Source organism: Nerophis ophidion, linkage group LG24, assembly GCF_033978795.1.
Source record: "Nerophis ophidion isolate RoL-2023_Sa linkage group LG24, RoL_Noph_v1.0, whole genome shotgun sequence".
In the NCBI taxonomy this organism is placed as follows: Eukaryota; Metazoa; Chordata; class Actinopteri; order Syngnathiformes; family Syngnathidae; genus Nerophis; species Nerophis ophidion.
The window spans coordinates 632,360-648,899 of NC_084634.1; the positions used below are offsets into that span (position 1 = coordinate 632,360).

At 41.7% G+C, this 16,540-nt stretch overlaps 2 protein-coding genes across 2 annotated transcripts in view; both read right to left on the reverse strand.

The window, feature by feature from the left end:
- ldah (lipid droplet associated hydrolase) overlaps positions 1-10,322 on the reverse strand; it is a 10,456-nt gene extending 134 nt beyond the window's left edge. Inside the window, 8 exon segments of the mRNA XM_061886889.1 lie at positions 9-249; positions 2,188-2,276; positions 2,279-2,340; positions 5,469-5,490; positions 5,878-5,973; positions 5,976-6,010; positions 9,701-9,839; positions 10,185-10,322. Of these exon segments, the coding sequence (XP_061742873.1) occupies positions 9-249; positions 2,188-2,276; positions 2,279-2,340; positions 5,469-5,490; positions 5,878-5,973; positions 5,976-6,010; positions 9,701-9,839; positions 10,185-10,209 (709 nt within the window). The 5' untranslated portion in view covers positions 10,210-10,322.
- Positions 10,323-13,614: 3,292 nt separating this feature from the next.
- Positions 13,615-16,540, reverse strand: part of LOC133541953 (serine/threonine-protein kinase VRK1-like) — a 29,438-nt gene continuing 26,512 nt past the window's right edge. The window contains exon 13 of the mRNA XM_061885690.1: positions 13,615-13,950. Coding sequence (XP_061741674.1) covers positions 13,808-13,950 — 143 coding nt within the window. The 3' untranslated portion in view covers positions 13,615-13,807. The remainder of the gene's footprint in view (positions 13,951-16,540) is intronic.

Below are 16,540 nucleotides of genomic sequence, written 5' to 3' on the forward strand. Positions count from 1 at the left end.
AAAACAACCTGCACAGTCGCCACTGAGGAGGCCCACAGCAGCTTGGACTACGGACTGATCCGGACAGCCAAGTCCACCAAGAACCAGTCTGACCAGACTTCTTTTGAGCGCCTCAGGCAGCAGAGAGAGAAGAAAGATGGGCAGGTAGGCCATGTAGCGCAGGTGGCACAGGAAAGGTGTCATGGCCTTCCCTTGAGGAGTCTGGGCCATGCGTTCGATGGTGGGGAAAAGCAGGACCGCCTTCACAACCTGCAGCAAAAGAAACAAAAATATTAAAGACGGGACCACTTCGGCTGCTGCCCCCGCGACCCAATCCCGGATAAGCGGTAGAACTATTAGCAAACAGATAGACCTACAAGCTCGGTGCATAAAAAGTGCAGATGGCCTTAAAAGGCCACAACAGTCAGGCACCTTATGTAAGTACACAAAATAAAGACTCAACATACAAAGAAATTCAATCGGAGCAGAAACATAGGAGGAAAGGGGATTAAAACCCGATGCTAACCGCCCATTGAAAAGACATGGGTACGGCTAGTAGCTACTATTAACAAACAGATAGACTTCTAATATCTGAACATGGACACACTCTCTCGTCGCAACTCGGCCATGATGGTCGGCACCTACAAGTTTACAATTTGTTGTAAAATGTTGGACGCTTGTTTTTACGATATGCAGGCAAATAGCCCCTCCCTCATGAATGTTGGTGCGTGCGCACCAGCAGCAGACGGTATGGAAAAAACAAAATATAGAACCGTCTCCCTCACTGTGTCTGCGCACAGCGGCCATCTTTGAAATGGTTTTCAGCGCAGCGGTTCTCTGAAGGCTGAAAAAATCATAACTGTAGCAGTAATTAAAACTCTTTCATCAACTTTTAATCAGAAGGGTTCAATCTCTCTCCTGTGGTAGTTTGAAGCCGACACGACAAACACGCTCAGGGAGATAATGTTTGTAAAAAGGTGACTGGTTTTTACTAACTTTTGTTTTGAAGGGGGAATTGCCAACTTCCTGTTGATTTTTGCTGAAGGATGTCAGCGTATGAAATCTAGGTCTAAGTGAGACCTACATAGAGGTTTTTGTTTCATGTCGCTACGACATTCCCACTGGAAGTTACATGCAGTTTTGTCTGTGTTTTTCTTCCTAGGAGCAATTTTGTCTGTGTTTTATTCCTAGGGGGCACTAGAGCGCAATTTTGTGTTTTGGGGTCAGGATTTTTGATTAGATCGCAATTTTCTCCAGTCCTGATGTGTGTGTCCAGTTTGGTGAGTTTTGAAGCATGTTAAGGGGGTCAAATTACAGCTCAAAGAGGCAAAGGTGAGTGTTTTTACAAAACTTTTGTTTTCAAGGCGGAATTGCAAACTTCCTGGTGATTTTTTCTGAAGGATGTCCGCGTATGAAATCTAGGTCTAAGTGAGACCTACATAGAGGTTTTTGTTTCATGTCGCTACGACATTTCTACTGGAAGTTACAGGCAGTTTTGTCTGTGTTTTCTTCCTAGGAGCAATTTTGTCTATGTTTCATTCCTAGGGGGCACTAGAGCGCAATTTTGAGTTTTGGGGTAAGGTTTTTTGATTAGATTGCAATTTTCGCTAGTCCTGATATGTGTGTCCAGTTTGGTGAGTTTTGAAGCATGTTAAGGGGGTCAAATTACAGCTCAAAGAGGCAAATGTGAGTGCTTTTACAAAACGTTTGTTTTGAAGGGGGAATTGCAAACTTCCTGTTGATTTTTGCTGACGGATGTCAGTGTATGAAATCTAGGTCTAAGTGAGACCTACATAGAGGTTTTTGTTTCATGTCGTTTCGTGTTGTTTCACGATGCTACTTCATAAAACAACTCCGTCTGAGACTGAGAGCTGCTCTTGCTGGCTCCACTTGATATCACTTGGAGATGCTGCAGACCTTTCCACACACGGATCATAAACAACAGGAAGTGACAAACAACCAATTTCCTTCACACAATCAGCAGCAACTTTCATTATTACACAGACGGAGCTCTAAAATGGCGATACTGTCCATCCTGCACTTTAGTAGCAGAAGCATGAATGCTAACATTGACAAAAATACAATAAGATTGGCAATAAAAGTTAAAATTAGTGTGCAGTGGATTTTAGACTTCTTCTGGAGGCTACAATACATTATATTACTTTCATTTGTTTTCACCTGCTGTACGGCAAACAGGACATACTATACCTGGAGACTTGGATCCCTCTTCAAGATCTCCAAAATGATGTAGCAACCAATGGAGTGTCCAACCAGGACCAGCTTGGTGTCCTTGGGACATACTGCCTGAGGAAAGTCACTTTGTGTTCTATCTGCCCATCAAGACCAAACACGTCTTGGACCCTGTTGAGGAGGCATCTGGAACAACAACACATACTATGGATACACAACATACAGACTGTTGATGAGACATCTGGAACAACAACACATACTATGGATACACAACATACAGTCTGTTGAGGAGGCATCTGGAACAACAACACATAGTATGAATACACAACATACAGACTGTTGAGGAGGCATCTGGAACAACAACACATAGTATGAATACACAACATACAGACTGTTGAGGAGGCATCTGGAACAACAACACATACTATGGATACACAACATACAGTCTGTTGAGGAGGCATCTGGAACAACAACACATAGTATGAATACACAACATACAGACTGTTGAGGAGGCATCTGGAACAACAACACATAGTATGAATACACAACATACAGACTGTTGAGGAGGCATCTGGAACAACAACACATAGTATGAATACACAACATACAGACTGTTGAGGAGGCATCTGGAACAACAACACATACTATGGATACACAACATACAGACTGTTGATGAGACATCTGGAACAACAACACATACTATGGATACACAACATACAGTCTGTTGAGGAGGCATCTGGAACAACAACACATACTATGGATACACAACATACAGACTGTTGAGGAGACATCTGGAACAACAACACATAGTATGAATACACAACATACAGACTGTTGAGGAGGCATCTGGAACAACAACACATAGTATGAATACACAACATACAGACTGTTGAGGAGGCATCTGGAACAACAACACATAGTATGAATACACAACATACAGACTGTTGAGGAGGCATCTGGAACAACAACACATACTATGGATACACAACATACAGTCTGTTGAGGAGGCATCTGGAACAACAACACATAGTATGAATACACAACATACAGACTGTTGAGGAGGCATCTGGAACAACAACACATAGTATGAATACACAACATACAGACTGTTGAGGAGGCATCTGGAACAACAACACATAGTATGAATACACAACATACAGACTGTTGAGGAGGCATCTGGAACAACAACACATACTATGGATACACAACATACAGACTGTTGATGAGACATCTGGAACAACAACACATACTATGGATACACAACATACAGTCTGTTGAGGAGGCATCTGGAACAACAACACATAGTATGAATACACAACATACAGACTGTTGAGGAGGCATCTGGAACAACAACACATAGTATGAATACACAACATACAGACTGTTGAGGAGGCATCTGAACAACAACACATAGTATGAATACACAACATACAGACTGTTGAGGAGACATCTGGAACAACAACACATAGTATGAATACACAACATACAGACTGTTGAGGAGGCATCTGGAACAACAACACATAGTATGAATACACAACATACAGACTGTTGAGGAGACATCTGGAACAACAACACATACTATGAATACACAACATACAGACTGTTGAGGAGGCATCTGGAACAACAACACATACTATGAATACACAACATACAGACTGTTGAGGAGGCATCTGGAACAACAACACATAGTATGAATACACAACATACAGACTGTTGAGGAGACATCTGGAACAACAACACATACTATGAATACACAACATACAGACTGTTGAGGAGGCATCTGGAACAACAACACATACTATGAATACACAACATACAGGACTGTTGAGGAGACATCTGGAACAACAACACATAGTATGAATAAACAACATACAGACTGTTGAGGAGGCATCTGGAACAACAACACATACTATGAATACACAACATACAGACTGTTGAGGAGACATCTGGAACAACAACACATAGTATGAATACACAACATACAGTCTGTTGAGGAGGTAACTGGAACAACAACACATAGTATGAATACACAACATACAGACTGTTGAGGAGGCATCTGGAACAACAACACATAGTATGAATACACAACATACAGACTGTTGAGGAGACATCTGGAACAACAACACATAGTATGAATACACAACATACAGTCTGTTGAGGAGGTAACTGGAACAACAACACATAGTATGAATACACAACATACAGACTGTTGAGGAGGCATCTGGAACAACAACACATAGTATGAATACACAACATACAGACTGTTGAGGAGACATCTGGAACAACAACACATACTATGAATACACAACATACAGACTGTTGAGGAGGCATCTGGAACAACAACACATACTATGAATACACAACATACAGACTGTTGAGGAGACATCTGGAACAACAACACATAGTATGAATACACAACATACAGACTGTTGAGGAGGCATCTGGAACAACAACACATAGTATGAATACACAACATACAGACTGTTGAGGAGACATCTGGAACAACAACACATAGTATGAATACACAACATACAGTCTGTTGAGGAGGTAACTGGAACAACAACACATAGTATGAATACACAACATACAGACTGTTGAGGAGGCATCTGGAACAACAACACATAGTATGAATACACAACATACAGACTGTTGAGGAGACATCTGGAACAACAACACATAGTATGAATACACAACATACAGACTGTTGAGGAGACATCTGGAACAACAACACATAGTATGAATACACAACATACAGACTGTTGAGGAGACATCTGGAACAACAACACATAGTATGAATACACAACATACAGACTGTTGAGGAGGCATCTGGAACAACAACACATAGTATGAATACACAACATACAGACTGTTGAGGAGACATCTGGAACAACAACACATACTATGAATACACAACATACAGACTGTTGAGGAGGCATCTGGAACAACAACACATACTATGAATACACAACATACAGACTGTTGAGGAGACATCTGGAACAACAACACATACTATGAATACACAACATACAGACTGTTGAGGAGGCATCTGGAACAACAACACATACTATGAATACACAACATACAGACTGTTGAGGAGACATCTGGAACAACAACACATAGTATGAATACACAACATACAGACTGTTGAGGAGGCATCTGGAACAACAACACATAGTATGAATACACAACATACAGACTGTTGAGGAGACATCTGGAACAACAACACATAGTATGAATACACAACATACAGTCTGTTGAGGAGGTAACTGGAACAACAACACATAGTATGAATACACAACATACAGACTGTTGAGGAGGCATCTGGAACAACAACACATAGTATGAATACACAACATACAGACTGTTGAGGAGACATCTGGAACAACAACACATAGTATGAATACACAACATACAGACTGTTGAGGAGACATCTGGAACAACAACACATAGTATGAATACACAACATACAGACTGTTGAGGAGACATCTGGAACAACAACACATAGTATGAATACACAACATACAGACTGTTGAGGAGACATCTGGAACAACAACACATAGTATGAATACACAACATACAGACTGTTGAGGAGGTAACTGGAACAACAACACATAGTATGAATACACAACATACAGACTGTTGAGGAGGTAACTGGAACAACAACACCTATCAATTATTTCAAGTATTGAATTCGTCCCCAGGTTGTACCTTGGACCATGTCCATGGATGCGGGGGGCACACAGTGTCCGGCATGACTCACAGCCCACACAGGGTGCTGTTTGCCAAGGAGACTCCAAAGTGTCACAGGAAGGTTCTGTAGAAGCCAAGGACCCAGGGTTACCTGGATGGAAGACAAAGACATGAATGGGCTGACAACAAAAGTACTGCAGAACTTAAGGACAGTCCATGTAATCCAGCTCCATAAGTGGTGTCCTACCACAGATACATTTGGACCTCTGCTAAACATTGAGGAATTGACAACAAAAGTACTGCAGAACTTAAGGACAGTCCATGTAATCCAGCTCCATAAGTGGTGTCCTACCACAGATACATTTGGACCTCTGCTAAACATTGAGGAATTGACAACAAAAGTACTGCAGAACTTAAGGACAGTCCATGTAATCCAGCTCCATAAGTGGTGTCCTACCACAGATACATTTGGACCTCTGCTAAACATTGAGGAATTGACAACAAAAGTACTGCAGAACTTAAGGACAGTCCATGTAATCCAGCTCCATAAGTGGGGTCCTACCACAGATACATTTAAACCTTGGTGCAACATGTTGATAAATCTATGTTTACTTGCGGCTCAAAGAGCTATGATCTTTCTACTTAATGACAGCTTTGGCTGAAAGTGTAGTGGCCATACTGTGATGATATCATTGAACTAAAGGTGGCGCACCGCCATGGCAAAATCATAGTCGCCACACATTCAAAATACCTTTGTTCTAAACAAATGAAAGTAATATGATGTATTGTAGCCTCCTGAAGAAGTCTACAATATTTGTAACTTTTATTGCCAATCTTGTGCTAAAAAAGGGCAGTATTCCAACAGCTTTTAGTACACTTGGTCACTCTCCGCCAGTCCACTTTCAGACACAGATAATGTCTAGCAGGAGACATCTACCACTTTTTATGGGCATTTAGTAGCAGTGGTGCAGTGTGTCGACATTGACGCAACATCTTTTTTACTGCATGGCGGCTTCACTACTGTGCCAAAGACGCAACAAATGCATACTTCCAGACGTTCCAGAAGTTTTTATCATGTAGGATATATGTTGGTTATATATTTTCTACGCATGATAACAACTGTCATTTAAAAAATACTTAAAGGACACCAAATCGCATCAATTAAATGTATTTTAATCAGCCCCCAGGTCTCCTAGCAAATATGAGATTATAAAAGCATGTTGCTGAATCGACAATGTGTCAAATATTTTACATTTCTGACTGTCTAATTATGTTGAAACGTACACGTTAGGAGGGCATCCTTGGGCACCACTTGATTCCATTCCATTCTTGGGGGTAAGCATTCAATTCAGAATGGATTCTCCATTCAAAATCAGTACTTTCTCATGAGATTGTGGGCCACTTCTATGGTTGACTACATTCCTCCACAGGACAGATGACAGCTCTGGTACATTCATACAAGACTTCAAAGGAAACTAGTTTGGTTTAATACAGATCCAGCCAAACATTTAATAAAGTCAAAACAATCAGTTTTTTCAATTATGTTCATTTAAATCCCCGCCGTCTCCCGGAGGAGGGACGGAGGGGATTTAGAGAACAGAGCCCCTGAATGTTGGAGGGGTGTGGCCATGGGTGTGGTGACCGCCAGTGTCTCTGAGGGAAGCCACGTTTCTCGACAAGGCAGCCAGGGTGAGATTTTTTTTTTTTTCCCTCCACGGTGTAAGCATCCAACGGTCAGTGGCGGCCGGTGGGAGGAGGCAAGAGAGTCCACAGCTGCAGGAGGAATGATGCAAACTCTCCTCTCATGTCTATAGTAAGAGCCGAATATAAACAAGGAAACACCGGCTGTGTTTGTGTTGCTAAAGGCGGCCGCAATACACCGCTTCCCACCTACATCTTTCTTCTTGACGTCTCCATTATTCTTTGAACAAATTGCAAAAGATTCAGCAACACTGATGTCAAGAATACTGTGGAATTATGCGATTAAAGCAGACTACTTATAGCTGTGAACGGTGCTGGATCAAAATGTCCGCTACAATCCGTGACGTCACGCGCACGCTTCATCATACGCGTCATCATACCATGACGCGAAATTTAAAATTGCAATTTAGTAAACTAAAGCGGCCGTATTGGCATGTGTTGCAATGTTAATATTTCATCATTGATATATAAACTATCAGACTGCGTGGTGGCTAGTAGTGGCTTTCAGTAGGACTTTAACAACAAGAGTTTACTACTTTTAGTTGCAACACAACAGCTACTGTGATCTGATTGGCTGTTGCAACTGTCTATCAACTGTTGCAACAGCCAATTGTGGACCCCGTTTGGAAAATTCCTGGTGCCAACACTTTGTCCTGTGGGCCCCTGATTGGCAGCACCAGGAAAGAAGGTGATGATTGGCAGCATGAATGAAAGAAGGTGATGATTGGCAGCATGAAGAAGGATGTTGATGATTGGCAGCATGAAGGAAGGATGTTGATGATTGGCAGCATGAAGGAAGGATGTTGATGATTGGCAGCATGAAGGAAGGATGTTGATGATTGGCAGCATGAAGGAAGGATGTTGATGATTGGCAGCATGAAGGAAGGATGTTGATGATTGGCAGCATGAAGGAAGGATGTTGATGATTGGCAGCATGAAGGAAGGATGTTGATGATTGGCAGCATGAAGGAAGGATGTCGATGATTGGCAGCATGAAGGAAGGATGTTGATGATTGGCAGCATGAAGGAAGGATGTTGATGATTGGCAGCATGAAGAAGGATGTTGATGATTGGCAGCATGAAGGAAGGATGTTGATGATTGGCAGCATGAAGGAAGGATGTTGATGATTGGCAGCATGAAAGAAGGATGTTGATGATTGGCAGCATGAAGGAAGGATGTTGATGATTGGCAGCATGAAGGAAGGATGTTGATGATTGGCAGCATGAAGGAAGGATGTTGATGATTGGCAGCATGAAGGAAGGATGTTGATGATTGGCAGCATGAAGGAAGGATGTTGATGATTGGCAGCATGAAGGAAGGATGTTGATGATTGGCAGCATGAAGAAGGATGTTGATGATTGGCAGCATGAAGGAAGGATGTTGATGATTGGCAGCATGAAGGAGGATTGCAGCATGAAGGAAGGATGTTGATGATTGGCAGCATGAAGGAAGGATGTTGATGATTGACAGCATGAAGGAAGGATGTTGATGATTGGCAGCATGAAGGAAGGATGTTGATGATTGGCAGCATGAAGGAAGGATGTTGATGATTGGCAGCATGAAGGAAGGATGTCGATGATTGGCAGCATGAAGGAAGGATGTTGATGATTGGCAGCATGAAGGAAGGATGTTGATGATTGGCAGCATGAAGGAAGGATGTTGATGATTGGCAGCATGAAGGAAGGATGTTGATGATTGGCAGCATGAAGGAAGGATGTTGATGATTGGCAGCATGAAGGAAGGATGTTGATGATTGGCAGCATGAAGGAAGGATGTTGATGATTGGCAGCATGAAGGAAGGATGTTGATGATTGGCAGCATGAAGGAAGGATGTTGATGATTGGCAGCATGAAGGAAGGATGTTGATGATTGGCAGCATGAAGGAAGGATGTTGATGATTGGCAGCATGAAGGAAGGATGTTGATTGGCAGCATGAAGGAAGGATGTTGATGATCGGCAGCATGAAGGAAAGAAGGTGGTGTTTGGCAGCATGAAGGAAGGATGTTGATGATCAGCAGCATGAAGGAAGGATGTTGATGATTGGCAGCATGAAGGAAGGATGTTGATGATTGGCAGCATGAAGGAAAGAAGGTGATGATTGGCAGCATGAAGGAAGGATGTTGATGATCAGCAGCTGACTCACCAGGAATGAGAAGAATCATCAGTTTGTGTTGAGGTCTGAGATGTTTGGGTCCACATCTAAGAAGTTCTGTGATGGCGCCGCAGCAGTAGATGAAGTCTGTCTGGGCCACATCGCTCATGTTTGCCAGCACAGCTCCTGACAAAAGGGAAACACGGTATAAAGTCCGCGGCAACACACGTCACGTGACAGCGGCTCCACGTCACGAGTACATAGTGACACACTTTTCAAAAGATGGTTTAAAAATGAGTATATAGTGACACACTTCACAATCAGATGGTTTAAAAATATTTGTTTGTATCGATGTTTACGCTTAATTCTGCGTTTATGTGCTAATATTTCATTAGCATGACGTCACCGTCGTGAATATTAATGAATACATACCAATAATATTCCACATAAACTGTAACACTAGGTTGAATGTGTTTAACTTGACATTTGTCACATTTAAATGATAAAGATGAAGTTTATTCTTTAATTTACCACCGTTGGCCGCTGACACCTCCATTGGATGACTTCCTGTTTACTTCTGGGCCGGAAGTGGAGGACTTCTTCTTCTTCTTGGCTTGGCCGGAAGTCACTCTGATGAAAGACTTACTGCCACCTAGCGGATTACAGCGGTACTGACACTTTGCAGGGGAATAAAGCACGATAGCTATTTCATAAAGGATATATTTAAAATGATATTTATTCTGACAGAGTTTATAAAATGTAAAATAAACTTCAATTATATGTATTTCAAACAAAAAAGAAACATTATTGCGGTACAGGTGTACTTGAATGAACAAAATATACTCCACAGGGGTGAAAGCTACTTCACTGACTAAAGGTGGAGAGACAGAACATGACAACATCAGTCACACACACACAAATAAGAAATAATAAGGAAATACAAACTACAATAAAAATAAATACAAGTACACAGCGGTGCTTTTGTGTGCCAAATATGCAGTGTATGCCTCAAGTGTGAACATACAGGCAACAATGCATATTAAAAATGACATCTAAATAAATGTAGAATACAAATGATTTAATTCATACATAAATATATATATATGCATACATACATATACATACACATACATACATATATACACACATACATACATATATATACACATACATACATATACACATATATATATATATATACACATACATACATATATATATATATACATACATACATATACATTCACATATACACATACATACATACATATATATATATACATACATACATACATATACATTCACATATACACATACATACATACATACACATATATACATATGTTCTTGGGATGCAACTCAGTATTCTTCGTCCTCCAAACACCACCAGTTGAGTTGATACCAAAATGGATACATGGATGATACAGCAGAGGATTGGGAGAATGTCATGTGGTCAGATGAAACCAAAATAGAAATTTTTGGTATAAACTCAACTGCTGGTGTTTGGAGGAAGAAGAATACTGAGTTGCATCCCAAGAACACCATACCTACTGTGAAGCATGGGGGTGGAAACATCATGCTTTGGGGCTGTTTTTCTGCTAAGGGGACAGGACGATTGATCCGTGTTAAGGAAAGAATGAATGGGGCCATGTATCCTGAGATTTGGAGCCAAAACCTCCTTCCATCAGTGAGAGCTTTGAATGCTTGACCAAATACTTATTTTCCACCATCATTTACAAATAAATTCTTTCAAATTCCTACAATGTGAATTCCTGGATTTTTTCTCTCCCAGTTGAAGTGTACCTATGATGAAAATGACAGACCTCTGTCATCATTTGAAGTGGGAGAACTTGCACAATCGCTGGCTGACTAAATACTTGTTTGCCCCACTGTACATACATACATATGTATATAGATATATATATCTATGTACATACACATACAATTTGTAATCTAAAGCTAAAAATGCAGCTTGTTGGAGTCATCCAGTTCACCCATAAAGCCCTTGAAAAAACCCACTTAACATACATATTAACAAGTATTAGCAATATTGTCATTGTGCGCGCTAAAGCCGAGGAACTACTTTTAGCAACGCTGTGATCACAGAGAGGTAACTAGCGTACGCTGTTATATTGCCATACTGAGCTGCTGCATCGCCTCTGAGTTGGTGAAAGTTCATGCCTCTCACTTGAATTGAGGCTACACCCCGAGAACTTGGTCAACTTTGACATTCAATTCATCGCGAGAAGTTCCATTTTTTGAGGATTATGCTGGAGTCATCATCTAAATAAGAGCAGCCATTGTTATGACGTTCATAGTTTGTATTTATTGTTTAGCACATCATGCTACATGGTTTGGTAGATGCAATTAAATCACATCCTAAAACTCATTTAGTCTTTAAACAGACCTCTTTTTAGACCAGTTGATCTGCTGCCTCTCTTTTCTGCACTGCCCCACTCTCTTGCGTGGAGGGGTTGTCGGGTGGCCACAGATCAGCTTCTACGGAGATGCTAGCTGTTCTGCGTCGGGATCCGGTGTGGAAATCTCCTCTGTGCATCAGTTGGTGAGGTCCCTACACTCAAGAGGACCCCCTGCTGACCTCACACTTCTCCGGTCCGTTCTCATCATTCAATTTTTCTAGGATCAGACCTAAGGATGCTGTTGTGGTTTGAGAAGCCCTTTGAGACATCTGTGATTAAGAGCTATTGGAATAAACAGTGAGTATAGTTGGAACCGTCAGAGTCTTGCCAGCGTTTCTGGCCGTGTTAACCGCAGGGATGCAGGTGGACTGCAAGTACAAGTAGCTTCAATGGCAACAGGAAGCAGCCTATCAAGTACAATGATCCAGCACTCAAGGAGGGACCCAGGTGGAACTAAATCAGCCCTAACCCTAAGGTTCAAGTTCCCAAAGAACATGGAGGTGACCACACTCAGGTCTGACATAGTCCTGGTGTCTGAAACAACCAGGTTCAAGTTCCCAGACAACATGGAGGTGACCACACTCAGGTCTGACATAGTCCTGGTGTCTGAAACAACCAGGTTCAAGTTCCCAGACAACATGGAGGTGACCACACTCAGGTCTGACATAGTCCTGGTGTCTGAAACAACCAGGTTCAAGTTCCCAGACAACATGGAGGTGACCACACTCAGGTCTGACATAGTCCTGGTGTCTGAAACAACCAGGTTCAAGTTCCCAGACAACATGGAGGTGACCACACTCAGGTCTGACATAGTCCTGGTGTCTGAAACAACCAGGTTCAAGTTCCCAGACAACATGGAGGTGACCACACTCAGGTCTGACATAGTCCTGGTGTCTGAAACAACCAGGTTCAAGTTCCCAGACAACATGCAGGTGACCACACTCAGGTCTGACATAGTCCTGGTGTCTGAAACAACCAGGTTCAAGTTCCCAGACAACATGGAGGTGACCACACTCAGGTCTGACATAGTCCTGGTGTCTGAAACAACCAGGTTCAAGTTCCCAGACAACATGGAGGTGACCACACTCAGGTCTGACATAGTCCTGGTGTCTGAAACAACCAGGTTCAAGTTCCCAGACAACATGGAGGTGACCACACTCAGGTCTGACATAGTCCTGGTGTCTGAAACAACCAGGTTCAAGTTCCCAGACAACATGGAGGTGACCACACTCAGGTCTGACATAGTCCTGTTGTCTGAAACAACCAGGTTCAAGTTCCCAGACAACATGGAGGTGACCACACTCAGGTCTGACATAGTCCTGGTGTCTGAAACAACCAGGTTCAAGTTCCCAGACAACATGGAGGTGACCACACTCAAGTCTGACATAGTCCTGGTGTCTGAAACAACCAGGTTCAAGTTCCCAGACAACATGGAGGTGACCACACTCAGGTCTGACATAGTCCTGGTGTGTGAAACAATGATGCGAGTGGTCCTTCAGTCCCTGCAAACAAGTCTTGGGCAACAATTAGTACAAGGGCCATTAAAGCAAAAGGTCTTTATTACTGTCAAATCTGTTGGAGCCCAGAAAGAAAGAAGTAGAATATAAATGAGAACTATTCTAATGCCAGCTGCAGCTCCTCAACCTTCAAGCCCAGAAGATACAAACAAAGTGAGTGAAGCAAACAAAACAAGAATAAGTTGATGTGCACGGTGGCTTTAAGGAAATGTGGCACTTAGGAGATCTTCCTGGGCCTGCCTCGAGGTTTCTTAACGAGTACAGGTGAGTCCTTGGTGGTCTCAGAGTCTTCCTGCATTGCGGTGCTTGCAGCCTTCTTGGATGTTTGGGACTTTGTAGGACTCTTCACACCACTCACGTCTGCATCAAGACAAAACAATGCTGCTTATTTCAAGACTGCCCTAATACAACTTTCATCTTTGTATCTATGTTGGAGCCAATACTGATATTCTTCAAATACAACATGAGCAGGAACCTTAGGACGTCCTTAACTACCACATTTTCCAGACTATAGAACACACCAGTATTCAAGCCACACCCACTAAATTCCAGAAGAAAAAAACGGTGTTCCATATATTAGACACCGGACTATAAGCTGCAGGTATATATGTACATTTAAATATAAATATATATGCGATGAGGTGGTGACTTGTCCAGGGTGTACAAATTAAGTTTCTTACATGTATTATTATCAGTGGAGGACGAGGAATAGCAGACATGCTTCACTACACAGCGGAGGAGGATACAATAGATCACTGCACATGTATTATTATCACTGGAGGACGAGCAATAGCAGACATGCTTCACTACACAGCGGAGGAGGATACAATAGATCACTGCACATGTATTATTATCAGTGGAGGACGAGCAATAGCTAAACATGCTTCACTACACAGCGGAGGAGGATACAATAGATCACTGCACATGTATTATTATCACTGGAGGACGAGCAATAGCAGACATGCTTCACTACACAGCGGAGGAGGATACAATAGATCACTGCACATGTATTATTATCAGTGGAGGACGAGGAATAGCAGACATGCTTCACTACACAGCGGAGGAGGATACAACAGCTCACTGCCAGCAACAAGCCAGCACTCCTGAATGTAAATGCAATGGCTGGATCGACACCTGACATCCACTGTGATGATACCAAGTATCTAGTCGATACTGCCATGATTACATCAATATTTTTACTTTTTTTTATCCTTTGTATAACATTCATATTATGTTTATAAAGTCAGTAAATATGTTTGTGGACACATGAGGACTTTGAATATGACCAATGTATGATCCTGTAAATACTTGGTATCGGTTCCATACCAAGGGGCGCTATAGCTCGGTTGGTAGAGCGGCCGTGCCAGCAACTTGAGGGTTGCAGGTTCAATCCCCGCTTCCGCCCTCCTAGTCACTGCTTTTGTGTCCTTGGGCAAGACACTTGACCCACCTGCTCCCAGTGCCACCCACACTGCTTTAAATGTAAAAATTAGATATTGGGTTTATGTAAAGTGCTTTGAGTCACTAGAGAAAAGGCGCTATATAAATATAACTTAAATGTGAGGTATCGTCCAAAACTAATGTCAAGTATCAAAGAAGAGAAGAATAAGTGATTATTACATTTGAACAGAAGTGTAGATAGAACATGTTAAAAGAGAAAATGGGAAGATATTAACAGTAAATGAATTAATAATCCATTTTTACAGTTTGTCCCTCATAATGTGTATACAATAATAGGTGTATAAATGACACAATATGTTACTGCAGACTAATTAGGAGTCTTTGTTTGTTTACTTACTACTAAAAGACAAGATGTCTAGTATGTTCAACATTTTATTGAAGGACTAAATGATAATAATAAACATATGTTTCATCTACACTAACATTTTTTCGTCCTTTAAAGACCTACTGAAAGCCACTACTAGCGACCACGCAGTCTGATAGTTTATATATCAATGATGAAATATTAACATTGCAACACATGCCAATACGGCCGCTTTAGTTTACTAAATTGCAATTTTAAAGTTTTTTTTTTAAAACGTCGCGTAATGCTGACGTGTACGCGTGACGTCACGGGCTGTTATGAATATGAGCGCTGCACACACACACAGCTAAAAGTGGTCTGCTTTAACGGCATAATTACACAGTATTTTGGACATCTGTGTTGCTGAATCCTTTGCAATTTGTTCAATTAATATTGGAGAAGTCAAAGTAGAAAGACAGAGTTGGGAAGCTTTAGCCTTTAGCCACACAAACACACGGTGATTCCTTCTTTAAAATTCCTGGAGGTGAAACTTTACTATGGATCAGAGCGGACATGGATCCCAACCGAGTGTCAACCAGCAGGTTTCGGTGAGAAAATTGTGGTAAAAAGTCGTCTTACCGGAGATCAGCTGAGCTTGTGGCGTCCATAAAGCTGCCGTCGACTCCCCTGAGACACTGCACGTCAACACACCCATGGACACACCCCTCCGACTATCAGGTACTGTTAAACTCACTAAAACACTAGCAACACAATAGAAAGATAAGGGATTTCCCACAATTATCCTAGTAAATGTGTCTAAAAACATCAGAATCCGTCCCAAACTTTTTTTATTATTTTTTCCTAGTCTGTCACTATCAATATCCTCAAACACAAATCTTTCATCTTCGCTGAAATTAATGGGGAAATTGTTGTTTTCTCGGTCTGAATAGCTGTTTTTGTTGGAGGCTCCCATTAAAGTCAATGTGAATATGTGAGGATTCATCAACATGTGATGTCACCGTCTGCTACTTCCGGTACAGGCAGGGCTTTTCTCTTAGCACCGAAAGTTGCCAACTTTATCCTCCATGTTCTCTACTAAATCCTTCCTGCAAAAATATGGCAATATCACGAAATGATGAAGTATGACACATAGAATGGAGCTGCTATCCCCCTTTAAATAAGAACATCTCATTTCAGTAGGCCTTT